Genomic DNA, 24,432 nt, shown 5'->3' on the forward strand with positions numbered 1-24,432 from the left:
AAGACATTTTACCTCTTACATGGATTTGTGGACTTTCCCTTAAGGGTTCTGCCATTTTCACCTCCCCATGTTGGACCCTTTAATTTTGCTGCTTGCCATTCTCTTCTCTGTCTTTTTATAGTTTTACTCAACATAACTCTTAATTGGGTTTTTGTAGTTTTAGAAGTTACAGCAAAGATGAACTTTCAGGAGTAATATTCTACCAGACCAACCTTCCCATGGATAATAACTATAATCTTTGGACAAAACACAAAACAAAACCCATTAACTACTTGATGACATTGGAGAGTGAACAAAAGCAGACATATTCTGAAGAGAAGCTGACACTTGGAAGAAAGGAATAGCATAGGGTGAGTCTCTCAGTTTTTAAAGGGCAATTTAGTCTGAGGGTAGACCAGAGTTAGCACGTCATAAGATGGCTAAATTTCTAATAGAAAGCCCATAGTCTTTATGGCCTAAAGAACTCAAGGAGAGTTCAGGGCAGTTACAGCCACTGGAAAGTAAGAAGGGAATCCCAGAAAGGAGACAATAGAGGCGGGGGAAAGAACTTTAAATTCTGTATATAAGATCTGCTCAAATGTCTGCATGAGACCCAAGCCAAGAAAGCACAAGGAAGATTCCCAACAGCACAGCTAAGGCTAAAAGAACTGAAATGACAACTGAGCTGGCCATCCAAGAGATAGAATTCCCAGCTTGAATCCAACTAAGTAAATTGACCGTTACAACAAACGAAAACAAAGTCAACATTCTTTGAAAGAACATAGCATAATCCAGAGTCTTCACAACTTAATATCTGTAATATCTAGGATAAAGCCCAAAATTACTTGACATAGAAAAACTAGGAAGATATGGCCCATTTCTGAAAGAAAGGACAATTAACAGAGACCAACACTGAAATCACCTAGATATGGTAATTTAACAGACAAGAAACTAAAGCAGCTATTAATATAACTGTGCTCATGATGTAAAGAAAATATGTTTATAATGCATGAAAAGATAGAAAATCTCAGCAGAGGAATAGAAACATTTAAAAGGAGCCAAGAGTTCTTTTGTCTGAAAATAAAAAGAACCAGGGATTCTTTTGCCTGGAAATAAAAAGAACCAAGGATTCTTTAAAAAAATTTCTATTCCTCTTCTGAGATTTCCTATCTTTTCATTCATTATGAGCATATTTCTTTTACATCACTGAGAATCGTTATAATAGCTGCTTTATAATCTCGTCTGATAACTACCATATCTGGGTGATTCTACAGCTAGAAAATGATACCTGAAATAAAAATAACCAGACGAGGCTAAAAGTAGAATAGAGTTGACAGAATAATGAGAGAACTTAAAGAGAGAGCAAAACAAATGTATCCAAGATAAATATTTTTAAAAAACAGAGCCTTGGGACCTTGTGAGATTACAAAGATCTAAGATACATGTAAATAAAATTGCAGAAAAAGAGGAGAAAGAAAATAATTTTAAAAGATTTGAAGAAATAAGGGTTGGTAATTTCTGAAATTTGATGAAAGACATTAATCTACATATTCAAAGAGCTCAGTGAACCCCAAGCAGGATATGTGTGAAAAAAGTACATCATATTAAAACAGCAGAAAGCTAAAGCTAAAGATAAACTCTGGAAAGCAGCCAGAGAAAAGCAATACATTATACAGAGGGGAACAACAATTTGAATACTTTGACTTCCTTCAGAAACAATTTAAGGCCAGAAGTCAGTGAAATAATATATTTAAAGTTCATGAAGAAATACAAATATCCATTTATTCAGAATTCTGTATTCAGAGACAAATTCTCTCAAGAATAAAGCTGAGGTATATTTTCAGACAAAATTAAATGCAAGAATTCATCACCAACAGACTTGCGCTATAGAAATATGCTATAGAAAATGCTGAAGAAAGTTCTTCAGGCTGAAGGGAAGTGCTAATGGATATAAACACAGACTTTCAGGAAGGCATGAAGAACACTGAAAATGATCAAGATCCCATGATAAAAGTCACTTTAAAAAGGTAAGCACAACAACTGTGCATTTTGAAGCAGCTTGCAATCATTTAGAGGCCAATTAATGCCTGTCAGAGGCCCCTCATCACTGAACTGAGAATTCCTTGCTTGGATTAGCCTGTACTGGGCTGTACACAGGAAATATCCGAAGTTGTCTGTGAAAATTGCCTCCATTTAGGGGAATTATATGTATTTCAAATGGATTTTTAAATAATTAATGGTGTAGTCATTATCCCAACCAACATCCTCCTTTTTATTCATTTTATCAGGAAAAATAATGATTTCTGTCTCAAGTTAAGTTTTCACTAAAGATAAATAAAAGACTCTTTTTTAAAAAAGTGAGCTATTTAGTATCATCACTGATAGTTAAGAATAGAAAAAGAAGATGCTAACATAGACTCTCCCATGTGCTTCAGGGGCATTACTTAAAATAGAAAAAAATAATGACTTGCTTGAGAAAAATGAACTTTAAAGGGCTGTGTCAAGAAAGAGATTTGCTGTCTTATTCAAACTTATTACACAGAGAACAATAAACGAATTTCTCATTTCTGAGAATTCATTCTATCTCAGGAGTCTGATTTTCAGTTATCATCAAAGAGCTGTTACTGGAAAACTGATTATAATGAAGTTTGACATTGGCAAATTCGAATATTGTACAACTTACTGCATTAGGAAAAGTCATGGCTTTCTAGTTGCCTAACAAAAATGTAGACTATTGGAGAGTATAAGCAGAGACCAACTCTCAATTCACAAACATGTCACATAACCCTGAGAAAGTTATTGTGTTTCTCAGAAGAGTAAAATATGTTCCTTCTAGGGAAATGTCCCAGGGCAGGAATATCTGAGAGCTAAGACATGTCCACTAGCTTTTCAGCATCCACAAAACATCTTTCTTCTTCCAGCTGGGCAAAAAAGTGTAATCTCTTCTTAGAAACATAAAAAGTTAAAAAAATATGTGATACAGCTTATCTAGTCTTTCACATCTTCAAAAATCCCTGGAAATATAACAGACCTATGAACAAATTTTACCTAAATGTTTCAAAGTACTTCAGGAATAAGAATCACCAGTTGCTTTAACTGATAATAAAGTAAGGGTAAGAAAAACTAAGGGGTATGTTTCCCTAAGTGGTTCAGTCAGGCAGGCAAACTGGCAGAGCTCAGAGCCCCCTACCCACTAGACAATCCTTTCTAGCTACAAAGAAACTCAGGCTCATATTATTATTCTTCTATAAATACCCAATACTATATCACACGAATGAGATAAAAGGTAAAGAGAGCGGCAGAGGTTATGGAGTACTATACTAAAGTAAGCTTATGGGGAACATTTAGTAAGTGACAGTACTCCTAAAAATAAGGAGTGAGGTTTTAATTCTTTGAAAATCTTTCCCTTAAAGTACTTGATGTCTGAGCTACTTGTCTTCTGTATTCTCCGATTGGATCAGAAAAGCTCTGCTTTGGGAAGGAAACCCTAAAAAATACCTTCAGAGTGAAGGGCTAAAAGGTGACATGAACCCGAGGAAGGCATTCTACCTAGTTTGGACATAGGTGCAGGCAGGGGAAAAACTCTGAGCCACTGAAGAGCAGACAGCAAAGGAAATAGCTGTCTCCCAGATTTGCCCCATTTTCCATCCTGGCATTTTGAATCCAGTGCTGAAACCAAAAGAATGGCGATGGCATGCGGAAACATTTTTCAGCAATTTGCATTTGTAAATCTCTACCTGAAATTGACTGGGTCACATCACTGGTAGACTACAGCAAAAAAGGTAAGATAGCCCTCCTAAAGTTTTTATACCATTCTCCTGCCCACAGTAGATCTGTGATATTTTTCATTTCAACAATGAACTGTTAGTGATTTCTGGAAACACATTATAATGACTGAGTCTGATCTAATGATAACTTTTTCTGAAGCTTAGAAATTCACACACTACTCTATAATGGGGAACAATGTACTTTCATATGGAATAAAACTGAAATCGGAGACACGAAAATACATGAAAAGAACCACTTCTGTGCCAGCTGACATTTTTGATTTATCATAAAGTAAGCAAATCACAAATTGTTACACATTAATTATCTAACTATAGTTTCACAAAAATGTATGTGGATTTAAATTAATCTTATTCATGTTTTATGATAGGAACATGATTACCAGACAAATCAGTTTCTTAATAAATGTGTAACAAAATTCTACTTAGCCAGTTTCTTTCTTTTTTTTTTTTAACAGGGTCTTGCTCTGTTGCCCAGGCTGGAGTGCAGTGGTGTGATCATGGCTCACTACAGCCTCGACCTACTGGGCTCAAGCTATCTTCCCACCTCAGCCTCCCAAGTAGCTGGGAACTCAGTCATGGGCCACCACACCTGGCTAATTTTTGTATTTTTGGTAGAGATGGGGTTTTACCATGTTGCCCAAGCTGGTCTCGAACTCCTGAACTCAAGCAATCTGCCTGTGTCAGCCTCCCAAAGTACTGAGATTACAGGCATGAGCCACCATGCCCAGCCTAAGACTTTCAACATTAAGAGGAAAATTGGTGGAGAAGAGATCAGACAAGGGAATGGAAAGCAGAGGATAGGGAGATAGCTTCTACACTTATGTAGAAATTTGATTCTGAGATATCATTTAATATAATGAAGCAAAGTACAAACTCAGGTTCTTAATTAATGTCTATTATATGATACATAGTGGAAATACAAATTAGGTTTATCCAAATTGTGTTAGTATGTTTTTTGATGGCTGAAGGCCAACAGCTGGTGTTAGTGTAGATGGGTCCTAAACCAAGGGTATGCAGAATATTTGAATATCTATCTGCAAACAGTTCTTCAGAGTTTGGAATGGTAGGCCTGTAATTCTATAAAGAAAGTTATTTTAGCAATCACAGTATTTCATTTTACAAGAATACTAGTAATCATCAAGTCCCTTTTCCTCTAGCCCAGTGGTGTAAAACCGCATCTGAGGGAGGATATAAGAGGATATCTCCTAGGGCTTATTGTTATGGCTCTAGTTTTTACACATTATCAAAGCTTTAGCTTTGAATCTAGGCCAGCTAGAGAGAAACACATAGGTTTTAAGTGATTCTGTAGAAAAAGAATTCCCACAACACACAGAACTGCCAGTAAAGTCACTATAGACACCAACTTTTAGTAACAGGAGGGACTTCATTCAGCCTTCTCCTAATACTGTTTTCAGCTGTATTAGCAGGGACCTCACACATATAAATCAGGAACGTAAAGCAATGAAAAAGACTCATTAGCAAACTAGTTTGCTTGACATACGCTACCAAAGTCAGTGTCTAAGCTCCCCAAAGGCGGAAACTTTTTCTTCATACTCCACATCCTTTCTCTCAGCAGAGTAAGACTGTGTTGGCTGCTGGTAGAAGGATGACAATGAGACAAGGAACAGGCACTTTGTGACATGAGGAGGTCATTGGTTGACTTGTTCTCAGATGCAACTGGTAAAAAGGTTGAACGTCAGAAACTCACTTTGATGAAACCCTTGGCTTATGAGTTCTATGTAGCTTGGATGCCTAGGTCAAAAATAAGGCAGCCTAGTTGATTAAGTTTTTGAGATGTTCTGATTTTCAAGGGGTGCTAAGAGGCAGCCACAATTTAAGAGGACGGTTTATTTATTTCCCACAGGATACCTCCTTTCAGTCCTCACAGTTGCCTGCTATCAAGTAAAAGTTTGCAGAGGTAAAAAAAAACAAGGACAAAAATAAAAACAAAAACAATGACTTAAAGAGGCACCAATATAAAGTGAAAGAGATCTTTTAGGTTTAGGGAATGCAATACCAGAGAAAGGTTATGAGCTATGTCCCACTTTCAGCTCGTGTAGTACTGAACAAGATTTGAGATATTCAAGGTGGACCTTAATTTAATTCAATCAAACAAGCGGGAAGGATTTTTTGGGGTTTCCACAGTCTACAAGGCACAGCATGAAACATGTAGCTCCTGGAAAGTCATGCTGGTCATGTACTTTATCATCACCACTCTGCCAAGGAAGTTTTGTTACAATATTGGGTAATAGGGTGCAAATATCTCAGTTCTCTATAGGTCCTAAGGAGTGTCCAGCTCACTGGTACAGCTATCTCTACTGTGAGTCTAATTAAACTCAAGTATATATCCGCTAGATAAGTAGACTTGAAATATTAATGGCAAAAACTGCAATTACTTTTGTATCAACCTAATAACTACACAGACCCTTGATGAATATGATTGATGGGTAATATTTTATGGCCACATAGTTTGCAAAAGTGTTGTGACGGCCAGGCATGGTGGCTCACGCCTATAATCCTAGCACTTTGGGAGGCCGAGGTGGGCGGATTGCCTGAGCTCGGGAGTTCAAGACCAGCCTGGGCAACATGGTGAAAACCCATCTCTACTAAAATACAAAAAATTAGCCGGGCATGGCGGCGTGTGCCTGTAGTCCCAGCTACTCGGGAGGCTGAGGCAGGAGAATCACTTGAACCCAGGAGGCGGAAGTTGCAGTGAGCTGAGATTGCGCCACTGCACTCCAGCCTGGGCGACAGAGCGAGACTCCGTCTCCAAAAAAAAAAAAAAAAAAAAAAAAAAAAAGTATTGTGACCTAGGCAAATCAGCATTCCAACCAGAGGCTCCCTTCCTCCTGCAAAAAGGCAATGTACTGTCATGGCTTTCCTTAAAGGGTGGGGCCATTCAGCCAACTTCTAACCCAAAGAGGAGTTAGAAGTGTACGTGTATCAAAGGGAAGGTAGAAACTTAATGCCTATTCTGCTTTTCTACAATCATAAGACCTACTGAGCATTTTTCTCTCAACTTTTATTCTTCTGAACTGAAGACTGGATATTTTAAATTTAGTGTGTGAAACTCCCCTCCTCCTCTTGATCACTTTCATTACCCTTCTAACTCCCTGAGGGCAAAGATCATTTCATTCTATGTTGCCTATCATAGTGCTTGAGATGGAGAAAGTGATCAGTAAACATTTGAATCACAGAGTTGAATTTTGTTTGTTGCAGGTGAACAACATGAGGCAGCTCTAGGATTCTAAAACCATTTTGTGCTACAGTAAGATAATAGTTTCCTTTTCTCCCCTAATTCTTTAAAAAACAAGTAAAGATGCTATTGGTTATTTGTGACTCTACCAACCCATTGGATGGCTGTCTTCAGGGATTTCTTTCTAGTGACTCCCAGATCCCTTTGCCGTGCCAGAATTGATGGCTCAGATACTATCAGTTTATAAACAGGATTTGGCTTATTTTCTCCTAAATGCTTTTCATGGTTTTCAAATTGTTCTCACACAAACATATCTCATGTATTCTCGTGAAGGACAGAGAGAAATTACTATCCTTATTTTATAGGTTAAGAAACAAAGATCCACAAAGGTTAAATAACTAGCTCAAGACCACAAAGCATTTTGTACCAGAGCTCACAGTGAGGAGAATAATTTCTAGTCCATTTGCTAGCTTTGTAATTTTGTGTAAATCACTTAACATTTTTACGTTTCAGTTTTCCTGCAGGTAAAATATGAAATCTATACCTACTCACTATCCCTTATGAAGCTGTTAATAAAAACTGAAGTAATACTATTTCTATTTTTCAAACTTTTTACACATTTCCTAACTCATCTCATCCTATAAGACGGGTTTCATTATTGTCTCGAATTTACAGGTGAAGAAATAGAGACTGAGAAAGGCTGAATAACTTGCTCAGTCACACAGCACTAACATGTCAGAGCTGAGATTTGAATTCATGTCTGGCTCTGAGTTCGATACTTTTTTCACTTCACCATGTCTACTGTGAGGCTCACACAGGTGAGATAACCAATGTGAAAGCACTTTATAAATGTAAATACCTTGTAAATGCTATTTAAAAGTTAAGGAATATGACAATTTACATGGATAGATATAATGGGACTGCTACCAGGCTGGCAAAGAGGACCAGAAATGTAGTTGAAAAGTTGCTGCATATATAAATTGAAAATATTGGGACTTGGTAAGGAAGTTGCCCATAGGAATAGGAGGACTTGAGGCATATGTAACAGGATTTTCAATGCAAGATCAGTGAAATCTCCCATCTCAGTTTTTAATCTTTGATGCAGAAGAGCAACCTAATCACATCACATTTATTCTAGTGTTATGCTAAAAATGTCACTTGAGTATAAGCAGAGAGGTGTGTGCCAACCTTAACCTAAGATCAGAGTCCTGTTACCTTTAAAGCTTCCACCTATAAAGATGACTAAATGAATTTGATAAAAGAAGCTCAGAAATTTCAAAGATCCAGTATAACACCAGGCGGCTTCTGTCCTTCACTGTCAAGACACTCTAAAAAATGTAAGACAGCCCTAATATTACTAACACTAGAAGCACAGGTCAGTAATTATTGTTGTACCCAAGACTAGCTCGCTAAGAGAAGTAAACTTATAATTATCCCAGCTACATTTTCACTACTAAGGTTTCCATCCAGCAGAACGCATTCACCACAGCACAAGCACATTTATTACCCTTTTGACAGCAGGTGGTCTGGACCCAGTGACAAGCTATAGAACATGTCTTAGTGTTTCATTAGGGCCTTATTGTGACCATGGGAGCTTGGCACTATTTAATTCTGGCTAAACTCCAGATCAATAACTTGTTAACGAAAGAAACTGTCCCCCTGAGGGGCTACCAGAATAAAAAGTTACCAACCTCAGCTTGTTTGCACCACACGCTGATGTTCTTCCGCTGGGCTTTTGTGAAGTGGTCCCATGCCTTCTGCTTGGAGGCGGAATGGTACACAGCCACTATCTGCTCAACTGCAGCATCAAATCAGCAGTTGGATCAGGCCAGGGTATCATCCAGGGATGGAAAAAGAGAGGAGAAAAGAAATGAAATAAAAGAGAAGCATCAGGCTTGTTGTATCTTGTTGTTATGACACTATACTAAGCTGTGGTTGTGCTTGGAAAAGGCTACATGTGTTGGGGTACTTTGATTTTAAAGGAGACGCAAAGGAAAAGACATCAACGTACAGAAAGACAAAAGGGAACACCAGAGGTTTGGGGTAAAATGGTAACAACTAGAGTTTTAATACAGGCATTGTGAATTCATGGAGGCAGGAGAGGAAGAGTCATAGCAAATGCACTTTTATTTAGTACTTGTCTTTAGTTTAGTACTAGTGACTCCACACAGCATGGAAGAAAATGGCAAACTGTACCAGAAACTTTCTACCCCTGGTTCCTTTCATAGCCCTCTGGCACACACTTGGATGCCTTGCTTCAACAGAATTCATGCTTTTACTATTCTGAGGTACGTTTAACAAGAAGCATCAAATCAAAACCTAAGATGGATTGAATCTTTTTTAAGTCTACCAAGATAGACTTGTTGACTGGAAAAATATAAGTTTTAGGGAAGGATACTGTGTAAGTGCGGTCCTGGAGAGTATTTTTCAGGGTCTCTTAAAATGTCAAACAGGGAAATGTGTGCAGATGTTCTGGGGCTTTATCCTAATCACAGTTCAAGAGAGGGGAAGCTTAGACATGATTCCTTTGGGAAAAGAAAAGCATGACAAGAGCCCCTGTCTGGTTGGGTGTTCACAGTAAGAAAATCCAGAGGTATTATTTTTTTTTTCTTTACATCCCTGTTTGCACCGTGTCTTCTAATGACTTAAGGATTTACATTCCCATGATGCGTGCTGCTTTCTCTTTTTAAAAATTTATCCTAAAGTCCGAAGACACGTGCTTTTGCCTCCTGGATTTTATGCCCATATATACTTTCAAAATACAAGTGGCAAATGGAACAACTCCCCCTTAATCACAATTATGTATGAGTCAAGTACAGGGAAGTCAAGTTTGGAAAGAGTGGACCATAATTGTTTAAAAGCAAAATCATAAAATTATACCCTTATTCTTAAGGTGAATATACTTTCTTACTGAAAAAATAAGAGTGTATAATTTTATAATGTGGTAAACAAAAAATTACTTGATAATTTATCTGATCTGGCTCATTTCAGAGACCTTAGATAGGTTTGGAGCGGAATTTCTTTTTGAAAATGGCCATTTTGGTAGCTTCTCACCTTGTCCCAGTGTCTATGACATCCAGCAAAGGTAGTAGAAGAAAGTAAACTAAATAAAAAATGTAGAAGTAGCAAATTTGATTTTTATCCAATCACCTTGGGAAATATAATTACACTGATCATTGAAATGGAGTTTCTAGAAGGCATATTACATGATGATAATTATACAAATCTGAAGAAAAGCAGCTTTAAAATGCTGATGCTACATCGTACCTTTAGCAATAAAATACCCAGCCCTCACGTATTTCAAAATAATAAGAGCTATCTATGACAAACCCACAGCCAATATCATACTGAATGGGCAAAAACTGGAAGCATTCCCTTTGAAAACTGGCACAAGACAGGGATGCCCTCTCTCACCATTCCTATTCAACATAGTGTTGGAAGTTCTGGCCAGGGCAATTAGGCAGGAGAAGGAAATAAAGGGTATTCAATTAGGAAAAGAGGAAGTCAAATTGTCCCTGTTTGCAGACGACATAATTGTATATCTAGAAAACCCCATTGTCTCAGCCCAAAATCTCCTTAAGCTGATAAGCAACTTCAGCAAAGTCTCAGGATACAAAATCAATGTACAAAAATCACAAGCATTCTTATACACCAACAACAGACAAACAGAGAGCCAAATCATGAGTGAACTCCCATTCACAATTGCTTCAAAGAGAATAAAATACCTAGGAATCCAACTTACAAGGGATGTGAAGGACCTCTTCAAGGAGAACTACAAACCACTGCTCAAGGAAATAAAAGAGGATACAAACAAATGGAAGAACATTCCATGCTCATGGGTAGGAAGAATCAATATCGTGAAAATGGCCATACTGCCCAAGGTAATTTACAGATTCAATGCCATCCCCATCAAGCTACCAATGACTTTCTTCACAGAATTGGAAAAAACTACTTTAAAGTTTATATGGAACCAAAAAAGAGCCCGCATCGCCAAGTCAATCCTAAGCCAAAAGAACAAAGCTGGAGGCATCACACTACCTGACTTCAAACTATACTACAAGGCTACAGTAACCAAAACAGCATGGTACTGGTACCAAAACAGAGATATAGATCAATGGAACAGAACAGAGCCCTCAGAAATAACGCCGCATACCTACAACTATCTGATCTTTGACAAACCTGAGAAAAACAAGCAATGGGGAAAGGATTCCCTATTTAATAAATGGTGCTGGGAAAACTGGCTAGCCATATGTAGAAAGCTGAAACTGGATCCCTTCCTTACACCTTATACAAAAATCAATTCAAGATGGATTAAAGATTTAAACGTTAGACCTAAAACCATAAAAACCCTAGAAGAAAACCTAGGCATTACCATTCAGGACATAGGCATGGGCAAGGACTTCATGTCCAAAACACCAAAAGCAATGGCAACAAAAGACAAAATTGACAAATGGGATCTAATCAAACTAAAGAGCTTCTGCACAGCAAAAGAAACTACCATCAGAGTGAACAGGCAACCTACAACATGGGAGAAAATTTTCGCAACCTACTCATCTGACAAAGGGCTAATATCCAGAATCTACAATGAACTCAAACAAATTTACAAGAAAAAAACAAACAACCCCATCAAAAAGTGGGTGAAGGACATGAACAGACACTTCTCAAAAGAAGACATTTATGCTGCCAAAAAACACATGAAAAAATGCTCATCATCACTGGCCATCAGAGAAATGCAAATCAAAACCACTATGAGATACCATCTCACACCAGTTAGAATGGCAATCATTAAAAAGTCAGGAAACAACAGGTGCTGGAGAGGATGTGGAGAAATAGGAACACTTTTACACTGTTGGTGGGACTGTAAACTAGTTCAACCATTGTGGAAGTCAGTGTGGCGATTCCTCAGGGATCTAGAACTAGAAATACCATTTGACCCAGCCATCCCATTACTGGGTATATACCCAAATGACTATAAATCATGCTGCTATAAAGACACATGCACACGTATGTTTATTGCGGCATTATTCACAATAGCAAAGACTTGGAACCAACCCAAATGTCCAACGATGATAGACTGGATTAAGAAAATGTGGCACATATACACCATGGAATACTATGCAGCCATAAAAAATGATGAGTTCGTGTCCTTTGTAGGGACATGGATGAAATTGGAAATCATCATTCTCAGTAAACTATCGCAAGAACAAAAAACCAAACACCGCATATTCTCACTCATAGGTGGGAATTGAACAATGAGATCACATGGACACAGGAAGGGGAATATCGCACTCTGGGGACTGTGGTGGGGTGGGGGGAGGGGGGAGGGATAGCATCGGGAGATATACCTAATGCTAGATGACGAGTTAGTGGGTGCAGCGCACCAGCATGCCACATGTATACATATGTAACTAACCCGCACAATGTGCACATATACCCTAAAACTTAAAGTATAATAAAAAAAAAAAAATACCCAGCCCTCTATTGAGGCCCAGGGCTGTAGAAGTATAGGATGTGGCCTAAGGATCAGTGTTTCTAAGGAGTTGAAGTAGATATACCAGAGAAAATGAAGCTAGCAGGTGCGCACATGTCTCCTGTGAAATTGGAGCTTGGGCATTTGACAATGTAAGGAGAGCACAAGGCAGTGCAAAAGGGAGCCTTGAGCCTTGAGCCTTAACACAGGATGGCTCTGGAGGCCTGAGCTCCCATAGAGAGCAAGTGACTAAGTGAAGTGACTTATTCTCATTCCAGCAGAACTCTAAGTTCCACTCACATTGAATGAGAATTCCAGAAAGGGCCTGCTTGAACTTCTCCTTTGCTTCTTCCATATCTTTCTCATGGGCAGCTTTCTCGTTCACCAGGCGGCGGACATGGCTGTTGGCCGACTGGATCATGGAGTAGAAGTTATTGGCGCTACGACGGTTGACCTCTCCTCGCTCTATCCAGGTAAGCAAGGTCTGTACAGCTTCTGAGAATTTGGAATCATCTGAAAAAAATATATTTTTATAACCAACAAAGGTAACCAAATTTTGATCTATTTTCCCAACATGCTGGCAAAGAGGGCATCATGATTTTTGGCAGTGATGGGTAAATGAATTGCTGAGGATGAGGAGCCACACATACACACATGTGCACACACAGGCAATAGGCAGGCAGACAAACAGGAAGAATGGAAGGATCAGTGTAGTCAGATTGGTTGTGGTCTGTGATGAATTTTCAGAAAGAGAAATGTTTCCTTGAAAAAAGTTTTCTGTACTGATATATAGCTTTCATGTATTGCAAATTTCTTACCCTCTCTGATTGTGTGTGTGTGTGTGTGTGTAAGAGAGAGAGAGAGAAGGCGGAAAGGGGGCAGAGGGGAGAGAGAGAGACAGAAAAAACCATGAATTAGTGAGGGAACTTCAGAATTCTACAGTCCTGTGTTTTAATGAGGAAAAGCAAACTTGAATCCTGAGTTTAACTTGAATTTAACAGTAACTTTACCTTAGATCCATGGAATTACAGTGTTGGGAGGAGCCTCAGGGAAGAGTTAAGTAGGTCATTCTTTAGATACAAACATGCACATCTTCAACCTTTTATAGTATCACTCCTGTGTTCAATCCACAGCCCCAGGCCTTCCACTCAGTCCCAGTCACAATCTATTTTGATGCAATTTATTTTATTTCTATATTTCTCCACATCCTTTTTTCTCTTACATGAAGAACCTCCATGTAGATTTCTGCAGCTAGTTAGGAGTTATTCTGTGATTAGTTAAGATAGTAACACAGCTCTTCCAAAGCTTCTGGTTCAGCTCCCCAAGATAGCCACTTATGCCTTCTGTTCTTAAAGGCTCCAGAGAGGGAGAGTACATTTGGATCTATTGAAGCCCAGTTCAAGGGCTTCACATCCTTCTCTGGCTAGAAACCCTTATGTTAAATGGAAATTTCCTTCACTGCAGTTTGAACTTCTTGCCTCTTGCCCCTTTTTCAGTGCAGACATATAACAAGCAGTCAGCCTCCCCTTTATAGCAGCTTTTCACTTTATTACTTAGATATAGACTTTATGTTGATGCTCAGTTTTTGCTTCTCTTGAGGATCACACACCCATTAAATTCATTTTTTTAAACTTAAACTGATTTGTCTAGTGTTGTGTGACTAGGCAAGTCTTGGACCTGGCGTCTTACCAATGCTTTCAGCCTTTCCAGTTTTTCAAAATGTACCATTATTTCTGTGCCTCTATTCTGGACTCTAGGTTTTCTGCTTTTCCCTTAAAGAAAGTCAAAGCCAATTTCTTACATGTGTGAATCCCTTAGGCTATGTGGTACAAACATGTCTGGTGAAGGAGACCTATTTGGAAAGTAGGATTAGCAGTATCTTGATGAGTTGAGAACACAAGAAGCAGGGAAAATTCATACCATTAGAGCTGGATTGGTGTTACCAATAAGATCAACGGGACACCAGCATTCATCCAATAAAATCATCTATACTCAGAAAATGAGAAAGACTGGATTTGAGCTACTAAGACAGGAGACCAGGCAGAGCAATTAATGTTAAATTAACAAAATGGCTGAGAGTCAAACAAGGGGAACAAGAATCAAAACTAATGGGAAAGCAGTCTGATTAAGCAATGTCTACACGTTTCCACAGTCACTGTTTTAAATAAACTGGTCTTTTAAAGTGATTTAAAAGTCTTTACGTTTTAGTTGGTGGTGGCTAAGTCTTTGAGTCATCTAAGAAGAATGTACAAGCATGACTACTTTCTGGACCTCCATTTTCTCATCTTTAAAACAAGAATTTTACCAGGGTTTTTCAGGATCGCCTCAAATCCTATCATCCTCATTCACTCATTTGACTTGGCATTATAACCTAACTTGTATCCACTATAAAAGAGGGCGCTTACAGGTCCCAAGTCATAGATCATGCCTAAAAGTCTCTGACGTGGAAAAGTGAGGAAAACTTGTTTATTTCTAGTCACCTGATGTCTGAAGAGAAAAATGCCATCCCTTGAGACAATGAAGGAGCAGAGACACAGGTAGTAGGGATAAATTTCCTGGTTCCTGAGTTACTAGGTACACCTCTCTATCTGCAAGGCTCCAACACAAGAAATGCTTAGAATCCATTAGTAGGAAACTCAAAGTGTAACTGTCAACAATGCAATTATATTTATGACACTTCTCTAAAGAAAAGAGTTCTTTTAATCATGAAGCTTGAGTGCCTTCGATACCTTTTAATTTTTCAGCAACAATGCTGCATTCATGATCTGAATAGTGGACCACTGGGGGTGGAGATGGTGGACGCAATCTTTCTTCTTCCATTCTTCTACGATGGCGCTCCTCTCTGGCTAGCATACGCTGTTTACACTCCCACTCATACAGGTCATCTCGAGCCTGTGCGAAATCAACGTGGAGTCTGCCTGTGTCCTTCTTGTCAGTACTAGAGCCCAGGCGAATGCGGTAACCTAAGTTCACAGGAGGGTGATAGGGAGAGGAGAGAGGGAGAGAGGGAGAGAAGGAGAGGGAGAGAGAGACAGAGACAGAGAGAGAGAGAGACATGAAAGACTATACATACTTTTCCAAGTTCAGTGTTTCAGATGTCACTGCAGCAGTTCCAAGTGACCACACAACTCCAAATTCTCTCCCCATGCTTAGCAAGTAAATCATCAAAAGATTTAGATTATCTCTGATAATAGCTCACATTCTATGGGTTGGCTTAGTCTTGTTCTTAAGACTTCCATTCCTCCATCTAATACCTTACCTCTGGCTGAGGTTGGCTCCGTGGGTAATAGTATCAAGCATGATCCTTATATGGCACCAAGGGCTGGGAAGAATGGAAAAGGTGGCCTCAAACGAACTTGTCTTTAAATAAATTCAAGAGTGTCCATTATACTATCACAAAGATTTTGGTAAAACTTAAATGCATTAAGTTGGTATTTTAATCCCTAAAATTGCTTCCTAGAAGCATTTGTCAACTGTGAGCCATTTTTTTTTCTGAAAAAAAAAATGATGGGGAGTGATGTGTGACCCAGGTGACATATAATTTGGGATCCTTAAAAAAAAAGATGTAGTGTGATTACAATATAGTAGTATAGGAGTGGGATTCAGAAAACCTGATTCAACTCCATACCTCCTCTTTCTGTGCCAGCTATACTCACCCAAGTCATGTATCTTAAAAAAAGTGGGGAAAAAACTAAGTACTTTTTAAGTTTCAAGAGCTCAGCTAGATACTTCCATAGGAATTTATCTCATTTCATTCTCAGCACAAGCTTGCAGGGTAGAAGATTATACCAAACAGAAAACTGAGCATCAAAAGAGGTTAGGGAGGTTAAGTGGCTTGCCCTGGGTCAGACAATTAGCAAACAGTAGAGCTGGCTCTTGAATCCAGGACATTAGACTCTGTGCTTTCCTCTATTCTAACCTGCCTCTCAAGAATAATACCCAACATAGACTTTTGCTTCTGGCTAAGATAGAGTAACGGGTTAGATTTGTCCTCCTACCTTAAACAACTAAAAATACGGATAAAATATATGAAATAATGCTTTTTAAAGACACTGTACATAAGACAATGAAGACAGGGATCACTGAGAGGCAAGAACCAAATGACGTGATCCCTATGATTGCCCCAGTTTATTTCCTAATAAGAAAGTTTCCTAATAAGAGAGTTTTTGGGCCTCAGCACAGGGAAGGGAACTCAGACAGGGCATGATGGTGTTCCCAAGTTGAGGAGACTGAACTGGGAGTCTAGGAAGACTATGGAAATAGAGTTCATAAGGCAGAGTACCAGAAAGAAGAAAGCTGCACAGAGAAAGAGCTTCAGAGATATGCAGAGGGTCCTCCACTATTATTTAGCTGAGTACTAATGTCTATATGTGTGGGAAACTACCTGAGCATTAGAGGTAACAATCCCTGAAAAGCTCCCACAGGGTTGGGAATAGCTCCTTTTCCTACCAGCCAGAGCAGAAAAACTCACACTTCTGGTACTGGGTGATCAGAAGGGTTCTGCCTTAATAGTGGAGAAAAATTAGCCCTAAACTCCTCTGGTCTTGCTGAACAAAGCTTAAGAAGCAAGACCTAAAAGGACCAAAATTTCCCCAAGTTACTTAACTGCATTTAGAACAAAACTCAAGACTATTTATAGAAATAAAAATATCTGTCACCAAATAAGGTAAACTTTAATAAAAAAATTACTTGGTATGCAACGATGCAGGAAAATATGACCCATAATAAAGATTTTAAAAATCGGCCAATCCAAACAGACCCAGAAGTGATGCAGATAATTTAATTAGTAGATAAGGATACAAAAACAATGATGAAAATTTGATTTCACATGCTCAAGAAGCTAGAGAAAAGACTGGTCATACTAAGGAGAAACATGAAAGATATAAAAAGAGCCACAATCAAACATCTACAGGCTTAAGCTACAATGTCTAAGTTGAAAAAAACATCAACAGACAGGACTGATGGCAAATTAGATGCTACATAAGAAAAAAATTAATGAAACTGGGGGCTCCCAGCACCTGAGCCTTCTGCCTGCACCCACCTGAGAATTCTAATGGTGACTGGGGACCAGCCTGCCCTCCCTATCGCAGCCACCACCTGAACCCTGGGGGCCTGAGAATAAGCCTGCTGGCCCGGTCCTGGTGGAGTCCCTCCAGGCCCCCCGCACACCATCCAGTGGGCCACTTAGGGGCCTGGGAATTGAAGGACTGCTTAGCTCAGTCCATCACTGCTGGCGCCTGACCACTTGGCCTGAGGCCTGAGGTTGGGCCCAAGCAGCCGGCACCCCCACAGTTGCCTCCCACTCTCACATGCTGAAAGGCAGAGTCCCTCCCCGTCTCTACACAAAGCTGTGTCAGAGAATAGGTAAGCCACAAAGCTGTCTGTGCTGGGCTGAGGGAAGAGCTTCCTCCCCAAAGTCACTCCTTTCAGCTACATGGTAGCCTGGAGATAGATGGACAGTGTGTAAACTGAGTCAGCAGCCCCAGGAGAGGGTTGTGACAGAGAAACATTGTGATCCTGCCTGTCTAAGAAGTGGAGCTGATGTGGCCCCCTCATCCCCTGAAGAGACCTCGGCACATTTCTCCAAGAGTTCCCCTAGCCACTCCTGTCAGGGGTGCTGCCTGTGCTCATCATTGGGTTATTCGTGGGTGAGCTTGTTTGTCCAGCTCCACCCAGCTTTGTCCTCCATCCACTCTCCCTGGGCTGAATAGGGAACCTGGAATTTCACAGACCAGCCCACCATCTGAAAGAACGGAGAGCACCTCACAGTAAGAAAAGATCCAGTACATACCGATCTGCTTCTGCCACAGGTGGCTCTTACCTGTAGGCGCCACCTACTCACCAGGAGGTTAAACTGCACAGCACAATAGGACACCTGCTGACAGAAGTGCACAGGGCTAAAGAAGCAAAGCCAAAGGACCCTACCCAACATACGCTACAGTCACACCTTTGGAGTTGGGGGAAGTCCCATCCAAATGAAATTAGATTCAAAAATAAGAAGTGACAGCTTCTCCACGTGAAAAGGAACCAGTGTAAGAACTCGGGGTGTTGCAACACCCCGAAAAGATCACACTAGCTGTCTAGCAATGGATCCTAATGAAAATGAAAATTCTGAAACGACAGATAAATAATTCAAAATATGGATTGTAAGGAAGCTCAATGAGATCCAAGAGAAAGTTGAAAACTAACACAAAGCAACCAGAAAAACAATGCAGGATATGAAAGAAGAGATAGAGATCTTAAAAAAAAAAAAACCAGAACTTAGGGAAATTAAAAAATCACTGAAGGAGTTAGAAAATACAGTTGGAAGCTTTAATAACAGGCTATACCAAGCAGAAGAAAGAATTTCAGAGCTTGAACACTGGTCTTTTGAAGTGACCCTGTCAGACAAAAATAATAAAAAAGGAATTTAAAGCAATGAATAAAGCCTTTGAGAAATTTGGGATTCTGTAAAGCAACCACACCTATGAGTAATAGGCATTCCTGAGTGAGAAGAATAAAAGTAAAAACTTTGAAAAACATATTTGAGGGAATAATCCAGGAAAATTTGCCTGGTCTTGCAAGGGATGTAGACACCCAGGTACAAGAAGCTCACTCAGAGAACACCTGGAAGATATTTTGCAAGAAGAATATCACCAGGGCATATAGGCATCAGATTATCCAATGTGAAGGAAAAAATTCTGAAAGCAGCAAAAGAGAAGCATTTCTTTTCTCCTGTCTCACTGGATTATATGAAGATTGGGCTTTTGGATGTGTGAATTTAGTAATACTTTAAAACGTAAATGCAGGCCATTATCCTAAGTGAAATAACTCAGAAACAGAAAATCAAATACCATGTGTTCTCACTTATAAGTGGGAGCTAAACAATGGGTACACATAAAGATAGATAATAGACACTGGGGACTCCAAAAGTGAAGAGTGTGGGAGGGGGATGAGGGTTGAAAATTAACTATTGGATATAATAACCATTATTTGGGTGATGGGTATACTAGAAGCCCAAAGCTCACTATTACACAATATACTCATGTAACAAACTTGCACAGGTGCCCCCTGTATCTATAATGAAACGAATGAACTTGAAGACATAGCAATAGAAACTATCTGTAATAAAATACAGAAAGAAAAAAGACTGAAAAAAAAAAAGAACAGAATAGCAGTGAGCTGTGAGACAACTTCAAGGGGCCTAATATATGCCTAATTGGAGCACCAAAAGACAGGGGAAGAGAACAGAAAAAAATTAAATAAGGGGAGAAAATTTTTCACATTTGATCCAAACTCACAGATCCAAAAAGTTCAATGAACCCCAAGCACGAGAAACAAGAAGAAAATTACATCAAAGCATATCATAATTGAATTGCTCAAAATCAGCAATAAATATCTTTTTTTAAATTATTATTATCATACTTTAAGTTTTAGGGTACATGTGCACAATGTGCAGGTTAGTTACATATGTATACATGTGACATGCTGGTGTGCTGCACCCATTAACTCATCATCTAGCATTAGGTATATCTCCCAATGCTATCCCTCCCCCCTCCCTCCACCCCGCAACAGTCCCCAGAGTGTGATGTTCCCCTTCCTGTGTCCATGTGTTCTCATTGTTCAATTCCCACCTATGAGTGAGAATATGTGGTGTTTGGTTTTTTGTCCTTGCGATAGTTTACTGAGAATGATGATTTCCAATTTCATCCATGTCCCTACAAAGGACATGAACTCATCATTTTTTATGGCTGCATAGTATTCCATGGTGTATATGTGCCACATTTTCTTAATCCAGTCTATCATTGTTGGACATTTGGGTTGGTTCCAAGTCTTTGCTATTGTGAATAGTGCCGCAATAAACATACGTGTGCATGTGTCTTTATAGCAGCATGATTTATAATCCTTTGGGTATATACCCAGTAACGGGATGGCTGGGTCAAATGGTATTTCTAGTTCTAGATCCCTGAGGAATCACCACACTGACTTCCACATGGTTGAACTAGTTTACAGTCCCACCAACAGTGTAAAAGTGTTCCTATTTCTCCACATCCTCTCCAGCACCTGTTGTTTCCTGACTTTTTAATGATTGCCATTCTAACTGGTGTGAGATGGTATCTCATTGTGGTTTTGATTTAAATATCTCAAAAGCATCCATGGACAAAAGACACATTATGTACAGAGAAACACAGATAAAGATAACATCACATTTCTTGTTGGATACAATGCAAGCAAGAAAATGGTGGAACAACATCTGAGAGAGGACAAACATCTTTCAAAAAGAAAGGTGAAATACTTTTTCAAATCAATGTTGAAAGAATTCATCAGGAACAGACCTGCTCTACAAAAAATGTTAAAGGAAATTCAAGCATAGGGAAAATGACACCAAGTGGAAATATGGATCTATAGAAAGGAAGGAAGAGCATACATAATGTGTGATTCTATTTATGTAAAGTTCTAGAAAATCCACACTAATCTGATAGAGAACAGATAAATGGTTGCCTGAAGGGAGAGTGGGGAGGGGTAGAAGGACAGGATTGCAAAAGGGGTGTAAAGGAAGCTTTTGGGGATAACAGGCATATTCATTATTTTCATTGTTGGTGATGGTTTCATACCTGAATACATATATAGAATATTATATAATTGTATTTTTGAAATATGTTAAGATCATTGTATATTATTATACCTCATTAAAATTAAATTATTATAGCTAATTAAAGCTGTTACAAAGAATAATATTACCCAGTAATGCCAAAACTGTCATACATTATTTTTAGAAAAAGGAAGAATGAATACATTTCATAAGCAACCCTTTCTAGGGCTCTTTACAGTTTATAATACACTTGCACATCCATTCATCTTATTTGATCATCTGAGCCATCAGAAAAATGGGGCTACCAATGATTACCTTGCCTATTCTCCCAGAACTGTGGAGAGGATCAAATGAGAGGATGAGATGAAAGCTCTACATAAACCTCATTAAAGATGCTACAATGCTATGGGGTGGGTGCACTGTGCACAGTGCCAGCTCCCAAAGGTGCTCCAATTCCATCAGAAAAAAAATGATGATCTCCACATTTTCTAGCCCCCTTTCGTAAGGGATTTTTTTTGTTTCTTTTAACTGCTTTCTTTTACAAAATGAGATAACAGCCACCCCATTCAGGAGATTGCTAGCACTTGGGCACTTTCAGGGCGACAGATTCAAATTTAAACGGCAAAATTTAGTTGTTTTCATATCACTGATGGAAATCCCCTTTCTTTTGGCAGCCCTAAGAATGTTTCTAGGAGGTGGCTGTTAACAGAGAGCTAATTTTGGTGATGTTTAGATGGATGCTTCCTGAACAGTATATTGTCTTTTAAGTACACCTATGCAGGGTTTTTTGAGACCTTTATGTTCTTATTAAAATAGTCTCGTGGAATGCTCTGTTATCATTAAGTGCTGCCGAATTTTTGGTAATTAGATTCTATAGCACTTACCAAATGTAAAAAGAGTATTCTCCATCTACACCTCCTCCTTTCCTTCCCCATGTTACCAGCCTACTTTTTCAAACCTTTGTTACCTTTCCCCCGGCCTATTACAACAGGCTTCTAACTGACCTCCTCTCCTCTTTTTACATCTCTCCTCTAATACAGTTTTATATAGAGCTGTCAAATTAATCTTGCGGAAACAATTATCTTCCTTGTTCAAAAATTTCTTCAATTCCCTATTACCTGAGGAGTAAAGACCCAACTGTTAAGCCTTTCGGAGTGTGCTAATAACTGATATTTTGCTTCCTCCTCTCATGTCTACTTAGTAAACAAACCACTACTCACTGTTTCCTGAATGTTTGCCAAAGCTTACCACCTTTGTACTTTTGCTCATGCTGTTTTTATGCCCCATCGTCCACAAGCAAACGTTTTCCCTTTGTCAAAGACTTGGTCCAAAAGCTACCTTTCTTGATGCCCCCGGTTAGGAGTCAGAAATATTCTCCTTCTCCCTCTCCTACCTTCCTCCCTCACTTCCTCCTCCATGGCACTTATAACTTTTAATCTCTTATTAGCAGTGTGTGTATCATATCAGTGTATTGAGTAATGCCTGGCACTAAATACATTTTTCTTTAATAAATAAGTGTATGACTACATACTAACCCTAAATTCATTAAGGGGAAGAACTAGGTTTTACTCATTTTCTACTCTGCACAGCATCTAGCACAAGAGTTTACAGAAAAAAGATGTTCAATAAGTACCTGTTATACCAATGAAGATGCTGTCATCATGAAATGTCTAGCACTTAGACTCAATTCTTCCAAACCATTACTGTTAGGCAAAGAAGTAGTTCAATGTGGGTCAGTATTAAGAGCTGGGGCCTTTAAGAGGTGATTGGGTCATGAAGTCTCTGTCCTCATAAATGGATTAATCCATTCACAGATTAATGGATTAATGGGTTGTCATGAGAGTAGGACTAGTGGCTTTATAAGAAGAGGAAGAAAGACCTGAGCTAACTCTCTGCAGAGAGCAAGAAGGCCCTTACCAGATGTGCCCCCTAGACCTTAGACTTCCAGCCTCCATAACTATAAAAAATAAATTCCTTTTCTTTATAAATTACCAAGTTTTGCCAGGCATGATGGCTCACACCTGTAATCCCAGCACTTTGGGAAGCTGAGGTGGGTGGATCACCTGAGGTCAGGAGTTCGAGACCAGCCTGGCCAACAAGGTGAAATCCCATCTCTACTAAAAATACAAAAATTAGCCTGGCGTGGTGGCAGGCGCCTGTAATCCCACCTACTCGGGAGGCTGAGGCAGGAGAATTGCTTGAACCCAGGAGGCGGAGGTTGCGGTGAGCCAAAATCACATCATTGCACTCCAGCCTGGGCGACAAGAGCAAGACTCCATCTTAAAAAAAAAAAAAAATTACCCAGTTTCAGATATTCTGTTGTAAGCAACAGAAAATGGACCAAGACACACCCTAAATCTGAATTTTTACTATAAATAGGAGATTTTATGCAAAGTAGTTCTTACTATCTCCACTCCAACCACAGTACTATACAGGCCACCATCACTTCTGGGTTAGACTAATATTACAGCTGGTTAACTTAGTTCCCAGTCACCACTCCTGCTCATACCTCTCAGCCCATCTTCTGCTCAGAAGTAACACTTGTAAAATGTAAATCAGATCATGTCACTGAATTCCTTAAAATCCTCCAGTGGCTTCCAGAATAAAACTCATTGTCATAGTTGCCTACCTTTCAGATTTCATTTCCCTCCACTCCCTCTCTCATTTTCTATGCTCCAGTCATACTAACTTTCTATCCTCTGCTTGAACATACCAAGTCCATTTTCATCTCACAGACTTTGGCTTGGTGTTCCTTATTTTGGAACGCTCTTCCCCAAGATGTTTACATGGCAATCTCTCTTCACATTATTCAAGTCTCAGTTCAAATGTCAGAGAAGACTTCCTTTCCTAACAACTCTGGGTACCTTAACCTTTTTTATCCTCCTCGGAGCACTTAGTACTGAAAGTAACTTATTTATTTGTTTTCATATATATTATATTTTGCCATTTCCAGAATGTAAAATCCTTGATGGCAGGAAGTCTATCTGCCTCACCCTTTGCTGTATCCCCAGCAACCTAGCATTCTGCCTAGCAGTCAATAAATATTTGACAAATAACTGACTTCCATAACTATTTATGAGTATCTACTTTTGTGCCAGGTTATGTGCTAGATGCTGGGGATTCAATGTTAAATAAGACACAGTCCCTGCCCTTAAGGATTTCACATTCTGGTGGGGGAGATGGATGTGGAAAGAGACAGTTCTAGCATGGTACAGTAGGTGTCATGTTGGGAGGAAGCACCAGGTGCTGTGAAAGCCCTGAGGAAGGAGTGCCTAAAGCAGTGCTGGGCAGAGTGGGGAGACAGGTCAGAGATAGCTTTCCAGAGGAGGGTGTGCTTGAGCTGGAGCTTTAGGGGGTGTGTGTGGTGGGCAGGGTGACTCTAGTCAGAGGAAAAGGCATAAAACACCATGGCACATTCTGGGAATTC

General features: G+C 39.3%; 1 protein-coding gene across 7 annotated transcripts in view; it reads right to left on the reverse strand.

Moving 5' to 3' along the window:
- ENOX2 (ecto-NOX disulfide-thiol exchanger 2) overlaps positions 1–24,432 on the reverse strand; it is a 294,262-nt gene that overhangs the window by 34,192 nt on the left and 235,638 nt on the right. For all 7 annotated transcript variants that reach the window (XM_055376267.2, XM_055376266.2, XM_063703093.1 and 4 more), the window contains 3 exons: positions 15,163–15,396; positions 12,734–12,946; positions 8,655–8,761 (listed from right to left, as the gene is read on the reverse strand). In XM_055376267.2, coding sequence (XP_055232242.1) covers positions 8,655–8,761; positions 12,734–12,946; positions 15,163–15,396 — 554 coding nt within the window. The remainder of the gene's footprint in view (positions 1–8,654; positions 8,762–12,733; positions 12,947–15,162; positions 15,397–24,432) is intronic.

Source organism: Gorilla gorilla, chromosome X (genome assembly GCF_029281585.2).
Source record: "Gorilla gorilla gorilla isolate KB3781 chromosome X, NHGRI_mGorGor1-v2.1_pri, whole genome shotgun sequence".
Taxonomy (NCBI): domain Eukaryota; kingdom Metazoa; phylum Chordata; class Mammalia; order Primates; family Hominidae; genus Gorilla; species Gorilla gorilla.